General features: G+C 38.7%; 1 protein-coding gene across 4 annotated transcripts; it reads right to left on the reverse strand.

Moving 5' to 3' along the window:
* Positions 1-19: 19 nt before the first annotated feature.
* zmynd8 (zinc finger, MYND-type containing 8) lies at positions 20-18,475 on the reverse strand. 4 transcript variants are annotated; one of them, XM_066671987.1, is made up of 20 exons: positions 18,413-18,475; positions 13,737-13,807; positions 12,284-12,435; positions 11,299-11,442; positions 9,824-9,937; positions 8,304-8,396; positions 8,132-8,219; positions 7,983-8,038; positions 7,805-7,882; positions 7,604-7,719; positions 7,020-7,516; positions 5,978-6,112; positions 5,676-5,843; positions 4,911-5,462; positions 4,271-4,735; positions 2,959-3,158; positions 2,684-2,764; positions 2,498-2,576; positions 2,124-2,363; positions 20-2,018 (listed from the first exon to the last, which is right to left on the reverse strand). In XM_066671987.1, exons 1-20 carry the CDS (start codon positions 18,424-18,426, stop codon positions 1,843-1,845), a joined length of 3,519 nt encoding a protein of 1,172 aa, XP_066528084.1. In that variant the 5' UTR covers positions 18,427-18,475; the 3' UTR covers positions 20-1,842. The 4 variants fall into 4 exon arrangements, with proteins under 4 accessions (XP_066528084.1, XP_066528082.1, XP_066528083.1 ...); XM_066671985.1 differs by having other exon boundaries at positions 11,299-11,520; XM_066671986.1 differs by lacking the exon at positions 18,413-18,475 and adding an exon at positions 15,631-15,787 and having other exon boundaries at positions 11,299-11,520.
* Between the last annotated feature and the right edge of the window lie 819 nt (positions 18,476-19,294).

Here is a 19,294-nt window from a genome sequence, read left to right on the forward strand (position 1 = left end):
AAGACCACCAAATCTTTATTTATGTACAATATGTAAACATTTGTCTTTTCTTGAAATATATACAGCAAATCCTCTCAATGGTTTTCTTTATTTTTCCTTTTTTAGAGTTAAGAATAATGTAATCATTGTCAACAGTCAATGCATCATCATGGAGGCTGCTTAAAGTGTGATATTTTCTGTGTCCAGTAAATATTCTTGAAAATCTAAAGCATGACTTTAATAATAAACATTAAAACAATTATTATAAAATGTCTTAATTTTGGCAAAATATTCGATCAACATATAGGCCAAATGGAAAATAAAATGTTACTCTCAAAACAGTAATGGATAGAACAAGTCAAGTTTTTTAACAGCAAAGTACAACAAATGGCACTCCACTAACTGTAAGGATAAAAAAAGTATAATATATCTGAGTGAAAAAAAGAAAAAATGTGGCAACAAAAGATTCTAGTCAGATGCCATCCAGTCAGACATGTAATCATCAAAATCAGGACAACATGGGCACATAAGGGAGTGTAGGTGAAGGCAAAAAATAGAGGTTTAGGCCTAATTATAATGATGCTATCCTTTTAAAATTAAATCAGTAACAAGATGGTTACCTAGTGATGCATTAAGGTTGTGTTATGATAAACAAAGTGAAAATACTTTGGTTTAAAAAAAAAAGTTCCCCACACAATGTTGTAGTATTAACGGCTATCTGAATTAGACAGGGGTAACACATTTTTCATTTTCTCCAAACAGGCTTTCAAATAGTCTTAGTGATGCATAGGCAAAATAAAATACAGTCTTTAGAGATTCATATTACCAAAATGTTGGATAAATTAACATAAATATTGATATAAAGCAGTATTCTTCTTTAAAATCTATCAACTGTAAAAAATAAACATAAAAATGAAATTCCATACCTTTTTCTTTGTTATCCACACTCATATAAAGCTTATATATTAGGAAAGAATAGAAACTGTAATGGAAATATAAGTTTTAACTGTTTTAACTTCACCATGTTCCTTTTCACAGTCAAAGACATGACACATTTTAGGCCTATATGATATAGAGCCACTTCTGTAATGACTCAGTTTTATGACAGAGCCTTTTTTTCAATCCAGTTACTGTCAAATGTGACATCTGATGCTGGATGTTCAGGTCTCCACAACTTCACTCTTGCTGGTGAAGCATTAAATGAGAGTATTATGAAGATGTGTTGAGTAAGGATGTAATTTTTGTAAAATATATGTTCTAGGAAATAGCAGATTTGTGTCAGAATGAAGCACTTAATGCTGAAAGAGTGTTGACATAATGCTACAAATATTCTATGAACATTAAGTAAGCACCATAGAACTACCTTTTGGTGTAAAAAACATTCCAGTTGTGGTTATCTAGATTTATTGCCTCATTCAACACAGACACTGTGCTGAATGCGACAACTGACGGGCTGCTTGTAAGTCAAAATCACAACTTTTTCAACTCAAACGTAAATAAAATATATTACAATACAACTCTGTTTTGTATATGTGGTATATCTAGTTAATGTACACATGTAAACATCTGAATCAAGTAAATTCAAAGCAAATACTCTTTTCAGTAGAGTCAGAATGAAGTTATGGAGTCTAAAATTTCCAGAATAGGGTTATATTAGGCCTCCAAAATGCCTTAAGTACCACGTGGGAAATGCAACTGGAACTCAGAATTGTTAAAAATACAGTAAATTAACTCAGACTTCTCAAAGTTCAAAAGCACAGACAAATACACAAAATAAAAATTTTGTTGTAGTGAATGATTCTACTATGGTTTGTACAGTTCTGCAGGTGTAAGTGCTGTTCTAAAGCAGAGTTTGTGTCTGAGCTAGGAGAGGCTAACTGTGACATTGTCCTTAGGTTTGTCGACATCGCTGTCCTTTTCCGTGGGAGGGGCTGATGTTGTCTCTTTTGGTGAGTCTTGACCATTGTTAGGATGCCCAGAGCCTTTAGGAATGGCATCTGTGTTTGACTCTGTTTCTGGTTCTTGTTGTGATGATGTTGCTGAAAAAGTAAATGCACGTTAGAGGTAAATGCCGGAGACATGTTACAATTATACAGTACACTGACATTAAGTCGAACAATCAATGCTAAGTAGGATTATCATACCAGATTGTGTGCAGGACTTCATGTGTTCTGGCCAGTGGGCTTGCTGACAGGGGTAGTCACAATAACTTGTATTCCAGCAGCAGTAAAATATAGCCTCCTTCTTACAGTTGGCACACCACTGCTTCTTTTTGGTTTCATCCACAGCCTGTTGTTTCTCCATCTCCATTTGTTTCTTTACCTCTGCAACTAGCCGTTCTCGCTCCTGTTCCAGACTTTGTCTCATTTCCGCCATGGTCAGTTCTAAGTGAAATCATACACACACACACACACACACACACACACACACACACACACGTTAAGCAGCCTACCAAGTATAATAAAAATCTAAGTTATCTGTTTCAAAGTGTCAGTTCCACAGTTTGAAAATAACAAACCTAAATTGTGCTTCATCTCTGATAACTCCTGCTGATGTAGCCACTGCAGTTTTTCGATTTCAATCCGTAACCGTCTAATCTGCAAGGCAAAGAAGCAGGTCAGTCTTGTAAATATACTCCCAGTGAATACATTGGTATTGGTAAACAGTATTGCACACTTTTGTCAGAACTGTCAAATATACCCACTTCTGCTATTGTATTTCCTGAGGTGCTCTTTGAGAGGTCATTGTATATTTCAGTCATTGTCCCCTTGATTGCATCCATTATCTGTAAAAACATTTAAAAAAATCATTGCCATCTCAATCTGACTCATAAAACAAAATAAAGAATGCTATTAAAACACTTATTTTTACTTTGCAAAATTAGATTATACTTTATCACAATATACTGAGACGATAGTTTTAATAGCCAACTTTTTAATGTTGTTTTTTTTTATCTGTGGAACAGATGAGCCATCTTACTTTGTTAGTATACTTGGCGATGTCAGCTGCCACATCAGCAGACGTTGTGGGGATTTGTAGATCACTAGCCATAGAGGATGCTGATGATGAGGAAGAACTAACTGTGGCGCCTGCCATTATAGCCGCAGACACTGGAGCGCTGGTAACCAAGGTCACAGAGGAGGTGGAGGTGCTGTGTTGGGGGTCCTTATGCTGCACGGCTAAGGGAAGCAAAGGCATTTTAGATCAGTTCAGAATACTAGCTCTCCCAAAGGATTTGCTGAGTGCATGAATAAAAGCTCAAACCACTTAAACGATTATATGTTAACTAGTGATGCAGAATGAATTGTGAGAGGACTGTTAGTTATATATGCATAACTACAAGTCAATTTTCAAATATGTTGGAAATATAAAAAAATAAATAAATATGGTTTTACTTTTTTATTTACTATAATCTTTTACTTTTTACTAGGGATGGCACAATACCACTTTTTTAGGTCCGATACCGATATTTTACATTTGGGTATCTGCTGATACTGATACTAATCCGATTTTTTAAAAACATAATTGCTTTGAAAAAAATGTTTTCCAGCAGCGTTTGTTGATGCGAAACAGTTTTCTTCTTAGTATTCGAGGCCTTGATAAATTCCGTGTACTCCTTTCCGTGGTCTTTCTGTAAGTGTTAAATCATGTTCGTGGTGTTAAAGTTCCCAACAGTGCTACCACCTCGTGAGACAGTAGCATTACACAAATTACACTCGGTGGTCTTGCTGTTTTCTTCGTTGACTGTGAAGTAACTCCACACTGCTGACGTGTTTACAGGCCTCTCACAACAGTCGCTCTATCATGTGATGCCTGCCGGTCCTATGTGAAAGTGCTGCATTGGCTTACGGCATGTTGCAAATTTCACCCCAAAAATTTTTTTTTATATTTAATGGATCGGATTGCATGTTTTGTTCCTTTCCGATATCCGATCCAGCAATTTAGGCCAGAATCGGACCGATACCGATAATGAATATCGGATCGGCTCATCACTACTTTTTCTGCTGACCCATAGGGACCACAGCAGTGGAGAATTGTTACCAAGAGACATTTAAAATAGGTCTTCCCATGTGCATAATCATGTGCAGAAATCTGTGTACTGTAGAGATGTTTTAACTTATTTTCACTTAGATATTGTATATGTACTTTGACTGGCGGTAGTGTGTGTGTGGGGGGGTGTTCTCAAATTTTTTTCACACTTGAGACATAATTTAGATACCTATGCTTTTAATTAAGTAGATATAAGCTACTCGACCCAGCACTGTTATTTAAAGTGGCATAGGCTACTTACCTTTAACAGCCTGTCGAGTCTGATATCTGGTGCTGGATGAAGGCTGCTGGGGAGATAATGAAGACTGCGCTTGCTGCACTTGGTTGCTCTGTGCCTGCGACAACATCTGTGTCTGCGTGGCTGGTTGCGTTTGGCTCTGCTGCTGCCGCTGCACTTTCTGCATATGCCACTTCTGAGAAGACGTCTGGAACTTGGTGGTGGGATTCCACACCACAGCCCTCTGCACCACAGGTACTGTCTCCCGAGGCAGAAGGGGGCGCTGTTTTTTAACTGTGCTATTCGGGGTAGAGGAGGAAGTCAGGGCTGTGGATGAAGTGGCACTGAGGGGTGCATTGGTGCTTGGAACTGCAGGGACAGCCACTACATTTAAAGGAATAGCCATGGGAGATTGTAAGGGGTCTTTGAGGCCTGTGGTGGAAGAGGGGATTTGAGTCTGGGCAAGACTACCTGTTGCAGGGGCCTTAGCTATTGGATAAAGAAAAAACAAACACAAATTTCATGAAAACCTGTAAGACATTGTAAATGAATATGACATCAGTGATAATAAATTCATGATATATTTACTCCTTAGCTACATTTTAAATACTAAGTTGTCCCTAGTTTGTTGTCAGTTTAGGAAGAACAGTATACAGGGTCATACCCTCTGTTTTGGAAGTTGTGGTTTCTTTGAGTGTGGTGACAGCGGCTGAGTCTTTTCTTCTTCTTTTCCTCTCTCTTCCTCCAGGCTCTTCTCCCAAATCAATCACTAACTCTCTCTCTGAGTCTGAATCCATGTCCACATCCACAGACTTTTGCTGCTTGATTTCCTCTGCAGTTTTGGACTTGTCTCGTGCACTCGGAGAGACTGGTGCTGTTTTGGGCACTTCTTTGTCTGCATCAGCAACGGGTTTCTCTTTTACTGTAGAAATGCTAGTTCCTGCTTTCTGTGGAGTCTCACATTTGGTTGTTGTGCTAGAAGTCCCCAAAGCTTCAGTGCTGCTGTCCTTGTCATCACCAGCAGGGGGTGTTAGTTTGGACTTCTTTTTGGATGGTTCTTTTTCTGTTTTGTCATCAGTGTTGCTGTCCTGGCAGCTTTTTGGTTTCTTTTCATCATCACTGGCATATTCACTGTCACTGGATTCTGACTTGTCTGAGTCTTCTGAATCACTGTGTTCTACACCTTTATACACATCCTCGGATATCTCATCTATACCTGTGCACAGGTGAGCAAAAGTAATGCTACAATTACAAATTACAGTATCATTTATTAGTATGTGTGCATGACTATACTGATGTGTTTTTCGTTGTCAACAAAATAATTTATGTTTTATAATAAAATCTACATATTCCTTTATTATTATGTTTTATTAATCCAATATTAGCAGAGTGCGCCAAGGATAAGTCTTTCTAATTAAAGTAAGCTCACCTAGCTGTGCTTTGCAGCTCTCAATGGTCTTGTCAAGGTTGAGCTGGAAGCGGCTCCTGATTTGCCTCTTGGGGGAAGTAAGTGATGCCTGAGGCCCTTGCTGCTGCTGTTGCTGCTGCTGTACAGTCTCGCTCAGCTCTTTCAGGTCCATCTCTGCCTTACTACGGTCTAAGAAGTGTTACAAATAAAACGTGCACCAAATAATCTATAATCATTAAGACCATATTTATGTCTGGCTGAAAAATCAGAAGTAAAATCAGGACTAGTATAATTATGTTAGCTATTTTTGCAGGATAGCTTACCTAGATTAAGGTTTAGGATGCTGCCTGTAGGGGGAGTTTTTTCTTGTTTAATAGGTGTGCTGGAAGCTGTTGAGTGGAATGGTTTAGGACTGTCCACTGAACTTCCTCCAGGACCTGCGCGAGCAGCAGGGGATGCTGTGTAATAAAGAACAACGAGTTGGTTAAATTGGTTGACTTTACTAACTGACTTCTTGTTAAGACTTCTGAAAACAAACGCAGTACTATAGGTTCGAAGTCACTGTAGCGCCCCCTGTGCACCAAATTGTAGCGTGTCCCTGCACTAACTAATGTTTTATTTCCAAATACGCCGCATAATTCTGCTTCTGGCATCTTATATTAACTTATATTCAGTAAAGCACATAACCTCCAAAAATAGTAGACCATTAAATTGAATGACATTCTAGTGGCAATATGAACAAATGCCGTAAAACAAATGCCATGTTAAAGGAACAATATGTAATATTTTTACCTTAAAATTACAGCTTCAAAATTAGTGTAATTTATTCACTGTGTAAAAAGGTGACTAGAGCTTTTGTCATTGCTACACCAAGCTCAGCACTGCAGAAACGACACTATGTAACTTTAGGAGGAGGGCAGGAAACCATCTCTCCTCCCTCCCCCTCTCCATTAGGCAACTGCAGCCTGGTGGTTAGGGAGCTGGGCTTGTAACTGGAAGGTCATGACTGAAGTGCTGTTGAGCACCTTAGGCACCTAACCCTCAACTGCTCCTCGAGGCTAGAGCCGCCCGCCGCTCTGGTGGTTACTAGTGTGTGTAAATGTGTGTTTCATTGCATGGATTGGGTTAAATGCAGAGAACAAATTCCTCTATGTGCAAGGACAGTGACCAATAAAGTGATTCTAATTTAAAAAAATGTATTTCAGTACAGTTCTTTAAAAATAAATTACACTAGGGGGAGCCCTAGGTGCAAAAAACCCAAATCTTACCTAGTGTTCCTTTAAATGCTCCAAGCCTTTTCACTTATTTTTCAAACAGTGAAACACCTTTATAATTGTACAGCTTCATTTAGTAACGTTCTACTACCTGTGCTTTCCATAGACTCTTCTCCTCCAGTGTGGTGGGGCAGAGGAACTCTGGCTTGGGTCTTCTCTCCAGCCTCTTGCTCGCCATCAGAGCCAGTGTGGGCTGAGGAATTGGTGCTCATTGGTGAACGAGGTGTGTCCGTAATAGAGATCCGCCTGCCAGCTCCTCCTCCACAAATTCCTCCTGATATTAGGCTCTTGCCTACCAGCATTTTGGGTGATGCAGTCATGTCAAAGCTGAACTTGATCTTCTCTTGTTTGTCGGGTTTCACTGAGCCAGCTCCTGGATTCGCTGGGTCGAGAAGCATTTGGAACTGATTGTCTGGTGTGTAGGGAGTGCGGAATGGGGCATAATTGAATACACCAAATTTTTTACGAATGTTTTCAACATAGACTTCCATCTCCTGCATAGCACTGTTGAAGATGCTTTTGGTCTTCTTTACAGAGAAAGGAATCTCCTTTGACATGAGGTAGCAGTTGTTGATTGGAACCCAGGCTCTGACAAACAAAGCAAATGCAGTAGAACACATTAGAACGCATTTTGTTTGTTTCCATTCTTTGTTGAGCATGTGTCCGATTTCTCACCTGTCGTGTTGTCCAAAGAATCGAGCATCCACTTGTCCGTCTTTGTCTCGCAGAGCTTTGGCAGGCCAGAATGGAAACCCCTTAAGTTTTGCCCACACTAATGGATGGGGGTTACTCTGAGACAAAGAGGCAAATATTCAACTCGAGGATCATGGAGGATGCATTTTCATGTAACAATTTACATAGCCAAGAAACACTTACACATGGCTCACAAAACCAGTTGTCCCTCTTCTGGCATGCTGAAAGATAGCACTCTGGGCAGACCTCTATTTCATTCATCTGAAGAACAGATGATGTCTGAAACAACTGGCACCAAACTCTTTATGTTTATTTCAATGTTTGGATTTATATAACAGTTCTTAAAATCTGTTTTACTCACTTCATGTTCACAGATTTTTACAATAACTTTAGCTGTTGCTGTGAGTTTATGATTTCCTGAAAGAAAAGTAAGACACAGCATTCAGAACCTTTCCAACAAAATATTGTGAGCAGAAAATGAATACAATTTATTTGGGTGTTATTTACAACCTCCATTGTAAATAATGCAGTTGTGTAAAATCCACTTCACATCGGCCAAGAAAGCTTCAGTGGAGCCATATAGTTTCTTTTTGATATTCTAAGTGGGAGTGAAAGAAAATCCTTATCCATACTGAAACAAATTACCAAACAACACGAGAATACTTTTGGATGTTGCCGTTACCTTTTCTAATGTACAGAGATCCATGGGATGAAAAATATACTCTGCATAATCCGGGTGCTGCTCAAGACAAACTGGCTTCTGAAAAGGTTCTGTCTGGAGAGAGAAAGAGAGGAGAGAACAGACGAAAACTCATTAAGACGTGACAGTCATAGGTTGTTCTATAAAGCCTTGTCTACATTTTTGCACTGCATTTAAACAAATCAAAAGGGGGTCAAGGAGAGGTCAGCTCCAGGCCTAGTATTTACACACTACAATCATCTTGCTTTTAGAAAGGTTATGTCTTAAAAGACACATTAACTGTATAAACTCTATAATTATTAGTCACTTGTAGCACAGGGAAACCAACAAAGACTTTCTGTCAAAGGTTGCGATATAAAACTTTCAGTCGAAGGCCCATTTATGTTTCAAATTTGAATGAATGATATTTAATTAAGCATTGTATTTTATGAAGTTTGTTGGGGGAACTGTCATGTTATACAAGGAAAACACCCATTACAGAGCTAAAGAAAAAGCTGTATGTCAAAAGACTGAACATTGTAAAAACAGAATTTTTATCAACTAAATATGCACTTGATATTATTTATTAACATTATAATGACATTACTTCAAAATGTACTAATATGGCAATTACATAAAATATACAGCATTGTGATGTATATTTAATGCAATAACTTAACATCTAAGTGTTATAGAAAAAGCTGGAAGTTCCATCTTATAGCAGGGATGCTTATATTAAACATGGTCATGGCCAGTTGAGTTGTCAGTGCTTTTGGATGGCTGCCATGGCTTAAAAAATACAGATCTGGCTTTCACTGAACCCCATGAACACAATCAAAACACATAGAAGCAGTAGGCCCACAAACCTACATCACAACCACACTAGAACACCCCACTCAAAACATATTAACAGACAAGGGTATAGAGAAGAGATGGACAGGGATACTGCAGGAGGGGGCTTTTCTCAGAGGTGTTTATTTACCCAATTATATGCTTTACTCTGAGAGTTGACAGCATGGGAGGACAGAGATGAAGTGCGTGACTGATCCTGGAAAAAAAGCAAAAAAAGAGGGGAGGGGGGGCATGATATTCACCATTACATGCCTTAAAACCAGCACCAGTCTCAGTTGTGCTTCTCATTAAAAAAATTCACATGAAGGAAATGCAAAAATAGGTGGTGAAAAAAAAGCAAATGTAAAACTCACAGAGGGGCTGAAAAAAATTAATAATAATAAAAAAACAAACCTCCCTGAACCTGCAAGGCAACATGGAATAAAATTATTAAATACAATCTTGCATGAATATTATCATTCGTCTATATGCCACAGAAGCGGACAAAGAGGACAACGTCAATTCACTGGTAATGGAAGAACAGAATTAAGGGACTTCATTACTGCTAATTAATTTTTGGAGTATCAGAAACACGATCCGACCATCATCAAGCTTTTGCCAGATCAAGAGACTAGTTTCCATGTGCATCTCAAAACATCAATCAGTGTGAGAGTGGAAGAAGGAGCCCTTACACCAGGCTGTTTCATCTTCTGGAGGGCGAACTTGAGCAGATAAGACAGCTGGTCCAGGGTGAGCATCGTCATGGCTTTGCTCTGCGTCTCGATGCACTCTGCAACAGTTATTTTCTGAAAGGTAAAGCAAGGGAAATTTTACACTTAATTTGAATGATCTGAAACTAGAGTTTGGCAACATGTCAACTTAACCATACATTACACATATGCTCGTTTTTCAGTCTATGTTTCAAGAAAAAGGCACACCGTTGCTCAATTTCAGAGTGAGTAAGCTTTTTCAAAAAAGAAAATCAGTTTTCTATATTCATTTCACGGTATTCATTTTATATTTTGTCTTGGGTCAATATATAAAAAGCAATTAACACTGAAATGTGTAGATGATCTGTTCTCACTTAAACCTTTTTCATACATTAATCGTAGAGATATTCCAAAGTATCAGGTCTGGAGATGCCCCGAAGCGGTCTTTTCACACATACAGTGCACAGTAGGGCTGGGCAATTTATCAAAAATTAATCGAAATCGACATTCAAAACTTCTTAACGACATAAACTTGTCTATATCGATTATATCAATTTTTTTAATGTTTTTTTTTATTCTGTTATGTCCCCACTGTGTGTTGTAGTCATGTGATTCTGCCCATATCGGCCACATGGAAGCAACATGGAGGAGAACCTAAACTCTGAAGTCAACCAAGTGTCTCGAGCAACACGTACCAAAGAAAACCACAGCGTCTGTTGTTTGGACGGGTTGTGTTTTGACTTTAAATAAGACGACCCTGAACAAAAAAGATGTCAAATGTAAACACTGAGAAAAAAAAAATTCAGCGACCAAAGCACAATCACACACCAAATATGAACAGTGCTCAAAAAACAAGAAAGGAACAAACTCCCGGCAACATTAGAAAAAATATCCCAGCTATAATACTGGAGCTTACTGGAGTCACAGAACCATGAGGGTCAAAAATACAAGAACAAAATAATCATTCATTAATCGTAATCGTGGTAAAATGTACAATTAATCGTGATATTGATTTGCGCACATATCGCCCAGCACTAGTGCACAGCATGAGATTTTCTGTGTCAAATGCTTTCAAATAGCTATAAATGTTTGCCATGCTTTAGGTATGGGGTGGCACCTGTGCAGTGCGTGCAGGAGAAACCCGGAATATTAGTAGCTCTATTCACACATGCACACTCTCTGACTTTACCCGGAGACTCTACTAGGGCACTAGCAGCGTAAAGTCCAGGACAAACATTGCAGGTAATTGTGTTCAGCACCTCTGGGTAAATTCAGGACCATTTTTGGGTTACCATGCATGTGTGAAAGTCAACACAATCAACACAACCAGGGACACCCAAAATGTTTCACATAAAGTTTGCTCTTAGGTCAAAAGGTCCATAATAATTAGTTTAAATGTAGCTTAGATTCAGCAACTTTTCCTGAGTGGTAGTGGCAGTGTTAGAGCAAGCTGGTACCTCACACTCAGGGCAGAACCAGTCCCCCTCGGGCTCTGCGGCCAGTTTGAGGCACTTAGCGTGGTAGACACGGGGGCAGAGCTCACAGCAGAGCACCTGGCCCTCACGGTGGCACACCCAGCAGTAGAAGTCATTCCTCCCATCCTGCGGTACAACATCAACAGGGTCTGTGGTGAGTGCGGGCTGCTTCACATAGTAAAAGGGACCATGTCTTAGTTCGGACTGGAATGTAGGCGAGAAAAACACGAAAAGTGGGGTTTCAAAATACACGTACTGCAGGTTACGAAACACACAGGTAACACGTATGAAGGATTTCATTCAAGAATAATGCAAAGGCGAAGTAAGTAGTTAAACATAGTTACATGTACAAAAATTTGTTTTCTATATTTTTTATGTATATTTTACACAGTGACCTTGAGTCATTAATATATTTAGTTATAAAGTTTTCTTTGTATTCAGTTTCATTATGTTACACCAGTGACAGCACATGTACTATTTGGAGTTATCATTTTATATAATTTTTATATTTTTATTAGTTTAATTTGTTTTTACTGTTAGTTACTTCATTTGATTTACTATGAAACTTCTATTTAATTTTTTCTCAAGTCCAACAAGGAATGTATCAGCCATTTCAAGGACTCTCCCCAAAGATTAAACTGAGATTTCAGACTAGGGAGGTTTAAATAAGGCAACCTAAAGTTAGCACTGACATTAAGACAATGGCATCCTTTAAGGCACATCACCAAATACTTTCCCCTGTGTGTATTTCGTTTTTCTGAAATGCTCTGGAGTGTGACTATTTAGGAAGTTGGAATTCAAGCTGTCAACACAAGATTAAGACAAATAACTGTCTGTAACAAGTTTATGTGTTTGGTATGTCTTATACTTCCATCCACAATGGCTGGTGTGGCAAAATAATAATTATTATTAAGCTATGTTTTTAAGTCTAGTGTGACACAAGACTAAAGAGTTAAGCATATTGTACCTGATCTTTGCTGCTGTTGACAGGTCCTGGTTTCTTCTTCTTTTTGACTGGGCTTGGGGAAGCTTCCGAAGGAGAGTGTCCATTGGAGGAGTGAGGTGGACTAGGAGCTTTGCGCTTGGTGCCAGTACGCTCCACAGATGCTGCATCAGACACTGTATCCAAAAAACATACATAATGTTAACACCATTTTTATACAATAATATGCCTGTATGGTAATTTTAAAGGAATCGTTCAGTCAATTATCTTATTTAAGCAAATGGAAAAAATGCCACTAAAGGTACAAACCATGTAAATGTACCTTTAAAGGTTCAACAGTTGTTTTTATTCCAGTTTTGTTCCCTAAATGTACAGTATATTCTCTTCTGCAGTAGAGGTGAATATTTGTAATATTTAATTATAGATCTCAGTAAAATAAAGCAACATGGAATTGATGTATGAAATCAACATCATTTTAAAATATACAGTTATAATAGAATGAAGTATAATTATGTTCCCTAACGACAAGTAAGGAATATGTATCCTCAACAGTACCACCACAGAGGAAGCAAAAGTTACAACCACATTAACTTTCTGACAGTGGAGTCACTGAGCCGAGATTGGTTTGGTAAAATTTCCTTTACCAAAAAATAAAAATGAAATAAAAGTATGATATAGAGTGTCAGAAACCATATAAGCAACACTTTGTTTAAGTAGTTTTATTCCATCACTTGAAGAATTATTATTGCATTAATAGTACTACAGTAATAACTACGTACATGTAATTTACTACAATAAATATAAATTCCTGCATATATTAATACAGAGTAATGTGTAATAATGTATCTAAGAATTTATAACAACTCTCTGAAAGTGTATACTGTACAAACTAATATAAAAGTTATTTTAAATAAATAAATAAAACAAAAAATAAAATATGAATCCATATATGGACCCTTAGTCTAGGGAGAGTCCGGTGCCGTTTGCCGTTTGTATTTAACATGGCCAAGAACTGCCTACTACAGCAGGAAAAGAAATTTGACTGACACGCAAAAGGACCAATCACAAGCCTGCTGTTTTGGCATGACATGTAGAAGGAGGTGAGTCACTTCGGACCAATATCTGTACAAAATTAGACATGTAAGTGCGTATACGCAATGTACAGAGAGTCAATCAGAACACAACTTGCAGAATCCTGACAGTGAGGCCAGGTTTGTGTACTGAAAGTATCAGACTCTCCGTCAACTTGTCGGAGGAGCGTCTGTGGGCCCTTAACATCTGAAGAATTAACAGCTTAACATTGTGTGCAATGATTCCTGCATCACGTATTTGTAGCTATAAACCTCTATAATTTATATTCTCTTTTAGTTTTTAGGTTCTAGTGCAAAACTAAAGATGCAAGCTTCAGATAACACATATGGCCTTGAGGATCTACTGCAGTTATATTTTAAAAATGCTAACCCTGTGGTCTCCTCACCTTTGGATCGTGTTGCAATCTCCATCCCTTCACTCACATCTGACTCTGCCTTTACTTCTTCTTCAGCCAAACTGCAACAGACAAAAGACAACTTGCTCTTTATAATAAACAATGAATCAATATAATATTAAGTTTGCTTATTATATTTTTCTCGAAATATATAAAACAGCACTATTTTCTTTAGCTTTGCAAATCTGCCATTAGGTGCCATTGACCGAAAACACAATAGTGCTCCCTTGTGGAGCAGTCCCTAAATGTGAGTATGTGACTAATGGCACCTGTTATATTGCAGTTCCTAACATGCAGTTCCTAACATTGAGTGAGTGAGTGAGTGAACAAGTGAGTGAGGTCCAAGTCCAAGACAGTTCCTCTAGATTATTCACATCTAATAAGTAAAGAATGTGAATTCACATTGAAAACCCAGATGTGACATTTTCCAAAACAGGTGGCTGCATTCACACTGGGGAAAAGGATGGCAGCTGTGTTTACATACAGCCAAAAGACTTGAATACGTGGTATTATCCTTTAAAAGTGAGGTACTTGAGTATTAGTTTTCATAATACGTTTGTGTAGTCATGCACTGATCCTTGCCTTCCTAATTGCTATAAATGAGGGCAATATAATCTACAATTTTGTCTTCTGTTGTTGTTTTTTTCGGTTTGAATACACCGAAGTTACACAAACAAGTGCACAACATTACACAACTCTTCTATCAGAATGTTAACAAAGCAACACACTTTTAAAAAGCAAGTAGCATGTAGTACTCTCACTGAGAAGTCTCCCAGTTACGTATGTAAGGGTATCTTGAGGGAGGCAATGACACTGAATCTTTGATGCAGCCAAAAAATCTCATTGAATTAGTCGTCTCCGGTTTATTATTTCCACTGCTTTGAATGAGGAAGAGAGAAGTTCCTCTTTGAAAGAACTCCATTGACATAAGCTCATGGTCTCCCTCAGTGACACTGCAGGAAGCTATTCACAAACAGAGGGGTCTGTAGTCCACGTGCAAATACTGACAAAACGAGTCCTAGAGCACAGAAGAAACCATTACTCTGTACCAAAGAACAAAAGTAAACACTCCACCATCAATCAAAAAGTAAACAATCCCATCATCTAGAACGTCTCTGTTCCAAAGTTGTGTCATATCTAGGAAACCTCTGAGCCATATCTGCAAACATCTGCTAAATATCTGCTAAAAACAACCACAGAAATCTGAATAACCACATTATCTGAGTTTTTAGATATGAATCTGAGATTCAAATGTTTCCATTTTTTTTCCTTTTGGTCCACAACCTTACACTGAAAATAAATGAACAATATAAACATGTCAACTTTATCATTACATAAGATGAGAATGTCGAATCAAACTGGAAATGGCTGTTGATTCAGAAGCAGAATGTAAAAATAATTGAATAAAAGGGTGGGGTTGAAATGGCTTTCCCTGACTCCAGAATGCCACCAGCAACGTACAGTCTAATCACGAGGACAGCCAGGGAAAAAGAAAGGTGCTTTATACATGGTATCGAATCAATCCGCAGGCAAACAACATCACATATTTTTTGTTATTGGATTGTACTGGATTCTTCCAAGCCCATTACCAAACTCAGTGATGGCCTTGTGTATGATGTCATTATTATAAATATTTTATTTCCCTCTCCAGCATGAAGGTTTGAAGATAAGCCATACAGTTCCAGTCTTGTAATTATGTCCTCGTCTGTGTCACGAGAGGCTGAATGGTTCCAAAATGACTGTCGGCCACCAGTGCTGTGCTTTTTTTTTCCTCTTTCTCCTCCCTATGCCCTGCTCCTTGCCACATATGCCCACCATTGTAATGCTCCATCAAGAAAATATCCACTTGCTCTATCCACAGTCAAACCAGTCCAAAAAAACTCACACAAAAAAACAGTTGTCTATTTCCACTTGTCCTCCTATTACACGGAAGCTCAGAGATAAAAATCCAATACGATCATAATTATAAATGTGGTATTATAAGCACTGATCGAAGGCATTTCAGATTCCAACTCCTTAATCAAGAAAAAATTCATATTCCTGTTGAGGCAGCAACATCTTTGCCTTCCAAGGCAGGTCTTTTGGTCGGATTCTTGCTCTGGCTCTCCCCTTCTCTGCACCTTTGGGGGGGAAAATAAAAGCAAACACACAAGACACATCTGCAAAGGCTGTGCACTTGCCATCTTGGCCTCCTCCTCTATCCTCTTCAAACCTGCATACACCATTTATCCTCAGCAATATCAATTTCCCTTGCACAATCAGTATCACTGCTGACACAAAACATAACACAGCAAGACATCACAATGCATATGTTATCATTTTGCTCTTCCTTAAATCACATAACACACTGACGTCGCAATATAGTTAAATGAAAAAACAAATTCACACATAACAACATCATACCTTATTTTTCTTTACGTGCACAGTACACTGGTTCTTCAGGCAGGGCCCTTGCTTAATATCTTTTCCTTTTTTTCTCAATTATATTAGCTGTAAGGGATGAGACAAAGATGGGTGCAGAATTTTCCAGAAGGGCCTTGCTCTCCCTGCTGCTCTCAGTGCGATTGTCAATCTTTAACCTCAGCTGTGGGCTGCCGATTGGTTTGAGAGCCACACGGAGGCGCGTGATTGGGCGGTAGATGCTGTGTGGCACACTGGCTCTCCCTGCTCCCCTCTCTCTGCTCTGATCCACTGCTGCAATGCAGGGAGGGCTGCTGCTGCCATCCACCATCAAAAATACACTCCAAACCACACTCCACTTCTCCCTTGAAACATACGCACAAGACACGCGTGTATGTGCACAGGATATGTGCTGCTCCACTACAACAAACATATATCAGATTGCCTCCAAGCCCCTTTTTCTTCTCTCTCTCTCACTCTCCCTCTCTCTCTCTCTCTCTCTCTCTCTAATGGTTAAAAGCAATCTTGGGCGTCCATTTTGTAGACGTTGTAAGCTTGCCGTGGCAACTGTGAGAACACAAGCTTTGCCAGTACAACAGCTCACAGGAATGCAGAGAGGGCCTTATGCATTCATACAAAGATACACACACACACACACAAAGAACAAAAGGAAAACTTAACCTGCTTTACAGTAAACTAAAGAGCCTGGAAAATACCCTTTAACCCACCAATAGGATTCTTTCAAATTTATGCACCATAATAGCCATAATCACTTGGCATAAACAGATTATTATGCTGACAGTTATTACCAAATACTCAAGGTATTCTGCTAGTAAGACTCTACTGTTTCTATTGTTATTCTTGTTTGTTGGTCCAAGTGCTACATTTTGACATTTGTCTAATTAAATCCTTAAATGTTTAAGGTAAAAAACACAAAAGGCACAGATTAAAAACCAACTGCCAAAAGACATCACATTCAAAATGCCCACATCGCTGATTAAATGTGGCACATAAAATCAAACACAACCTTTAATCATATATCGTCAGATGATTAGTTGGAATCTGAGAACTTTAATCAGTTAAGGCAGTTCAGTCTTTGGCAGGTAGTTGATTCATGTCAGAGGCAACAATGATTATGAGTACATTCGCTGTCTGTAACTGACGGGCTTAAAACAAGCTCCAACATTTTGGCCTCGAGATGAATGCATCAAGGCTCACATTATTTCAGGGGGCTTCCCTGCTTTTTCTTTCCACCTACAGCCAAGTCGTTTCACTCAGCTTCAAACAGAAGCTTGCACTGAGGTTTTGAGAATGATGTCCGTTCAAATTCATCTGATATTAAACTGTAATACACTGCTAAATATGCTCTATGATACTTTCAGTACAGTAGTTATGTTGGCTATGTCACTGACACAATTCAGTCTACTCCATTTTTTGCCCGCCTTAATTCAGCAGTTGCATGTTTTGTATGCAAAATGATACAGCCATTTAATCTCACTGTGTGTGTACAGTGCACAGGATAAGGCCCTTGAGTAACACAGCCAAAAATAAGGAAGCTGTGTGAAATGGCTGCCCTCTCCTACAAGAACCATTTTATGACAAAAAGGGACTGTACCCTGTAGTAAACGTGGGTTAAATCAATGCAACTCTTGATCTATATGCTAAAGATACAAAAAATTCAGACTGAAACCGACACTAAAACCAATACTTCTGTGTGTCAAATAAAAGGTACAAATTTCTATCATGTGGACAAATTATTTACCACCAATCAATAATTGATTTCTTTTAAATTAAACATATGATCAAAAGCAAAAGAAAATGGCAGCAGTACTTGAACAAATGCAGGATTCTGCATAACACAAGATGGTCAATACTGCAGCAGAGGTTGGGTTTCCTCTTACAGACTCGACTGCTGCTTGACCCACAGGGCCTTCCATTTTGAGAGGTCTGGCTGTGACAGCACTTCACACAACTGAGGTCCTCTCTCAGCCTGATCAACATTTCAGTTGAGAGAAAGGACTGAAGGCCATTTTTGCAGTGGTTGTCTGTGTACACTCACAGCTTAACCATGTGATCCAAAGGGCTCACAAATATTGCAGAGACATAGAGACAGATTGCTGAGCCCTGCTCCTGTCAGGGTCCAGCTTGGGACAGGATTTTTTCCACCAGCCCTGAATAAGAACATTATATCTGTGTTAAGACATTAGACATCATCAGCAGGAATGCCAAAGAGGAAGTAAAACAATTTTTAAAAAAATCAAGCTTACCTCTGTGGATGCATGGCTAAAAAAGACTTGTGTGAAATGTCAATGCTTATTAAAACATGGAGGACAGCCCTCTCCCTCTACAGAGAGCACAGCCTCGGCACTCCAAGCCAGCCAAGCAGACATAGTGATAAAAGCTGCGTGGGGATTGGATGGCACGCTCTGGCAGGATGGAAGGCAGCGTCTGATTGGCTGAAATATTTCCTGACTGAGTGCCTTTTGTTCAGCACAGTCAGGCTGTAGCTGGGGTAAGGGCAGAGGGAGAGCGACAAGGCCTTTACTAAGGAATCGACTTTTAAACTACCAAAAAGCGGTCTATAGGCCACATATTTACAGTGTTCAGCTTAGAAGGGTTAGAAGGTTTTTAAAACTTAATTTCACTTTATTGTTTTGAAATCAAAACAACAGAATGCTTTTTTCAGCACAGGCCCAAAGCCAGCCAGCTAAAACAGACCTTTGTTTTTATGGTCGCTTTTTTCAGAACTACAAATGTATTAAGGAAAAAACTCACAAAATTAATTGAAACATTGCAAATCCAGTCAAAGAATGCACTGATTTTAAGTATGTATACTACTGCACCCAAGTCTTCTATACCAGTAAAACATTCAAATAAATTGAAACAAGGCAAGTAAAAGTAGACTTTCTGGTTTAAAAAAAAAAGTAGCTGACAACTTATGAACTCCTAGAATACAGGTCTGGTTACAGAGCTGTTTTTGCATCAATTGCAATTTTCAATAGCTACCTGGCAGTTCCTGATTTTCCTTCTGGTTACAAGTAATAAATGCAGCCTTATTTAAATATGAGTGTTAGTGAGTGAGTAGGAAAGAAAGATTTTATTATTATAGCATTTTGAAAACCAAAGTTAAAACCAGATATACACATTCA

Source organism: Hoplias malabaricus, chromosome 5, assembly GCF_029633855.1.
Source record: "Hoplias malabaricus isolate fHopMal1 chromosome 5, fHopMal1.hap1, whole genome shotgun sequence".
In the NCBI taxonomy this organism is placed as follows: domain Eukaryota; kingdom Metazoa; phylum Chordata; class Actinopteri; order Characiformes; family Erythrinidae; genus Hoplias; species Hoplias malabaricus.

Coding starts and splice junctions, on each gene's coding strand:
- zmynd8 (XM_066671985.1), bottom strand. Junction 12,436..13,736: donor GATTGCAACACGATCCAAAG/GTGAGGAGACCA, acceptor TTTTGGATACAG/TGTCTGATGCAGCATCTGTG. Junction 8,220..8,303: donor ATCTCTGTACATTAGAAAAG/GTAACGGCAACA, acceptor ACTCCCACTTAG/AATATCAAAAAGAAACTATA.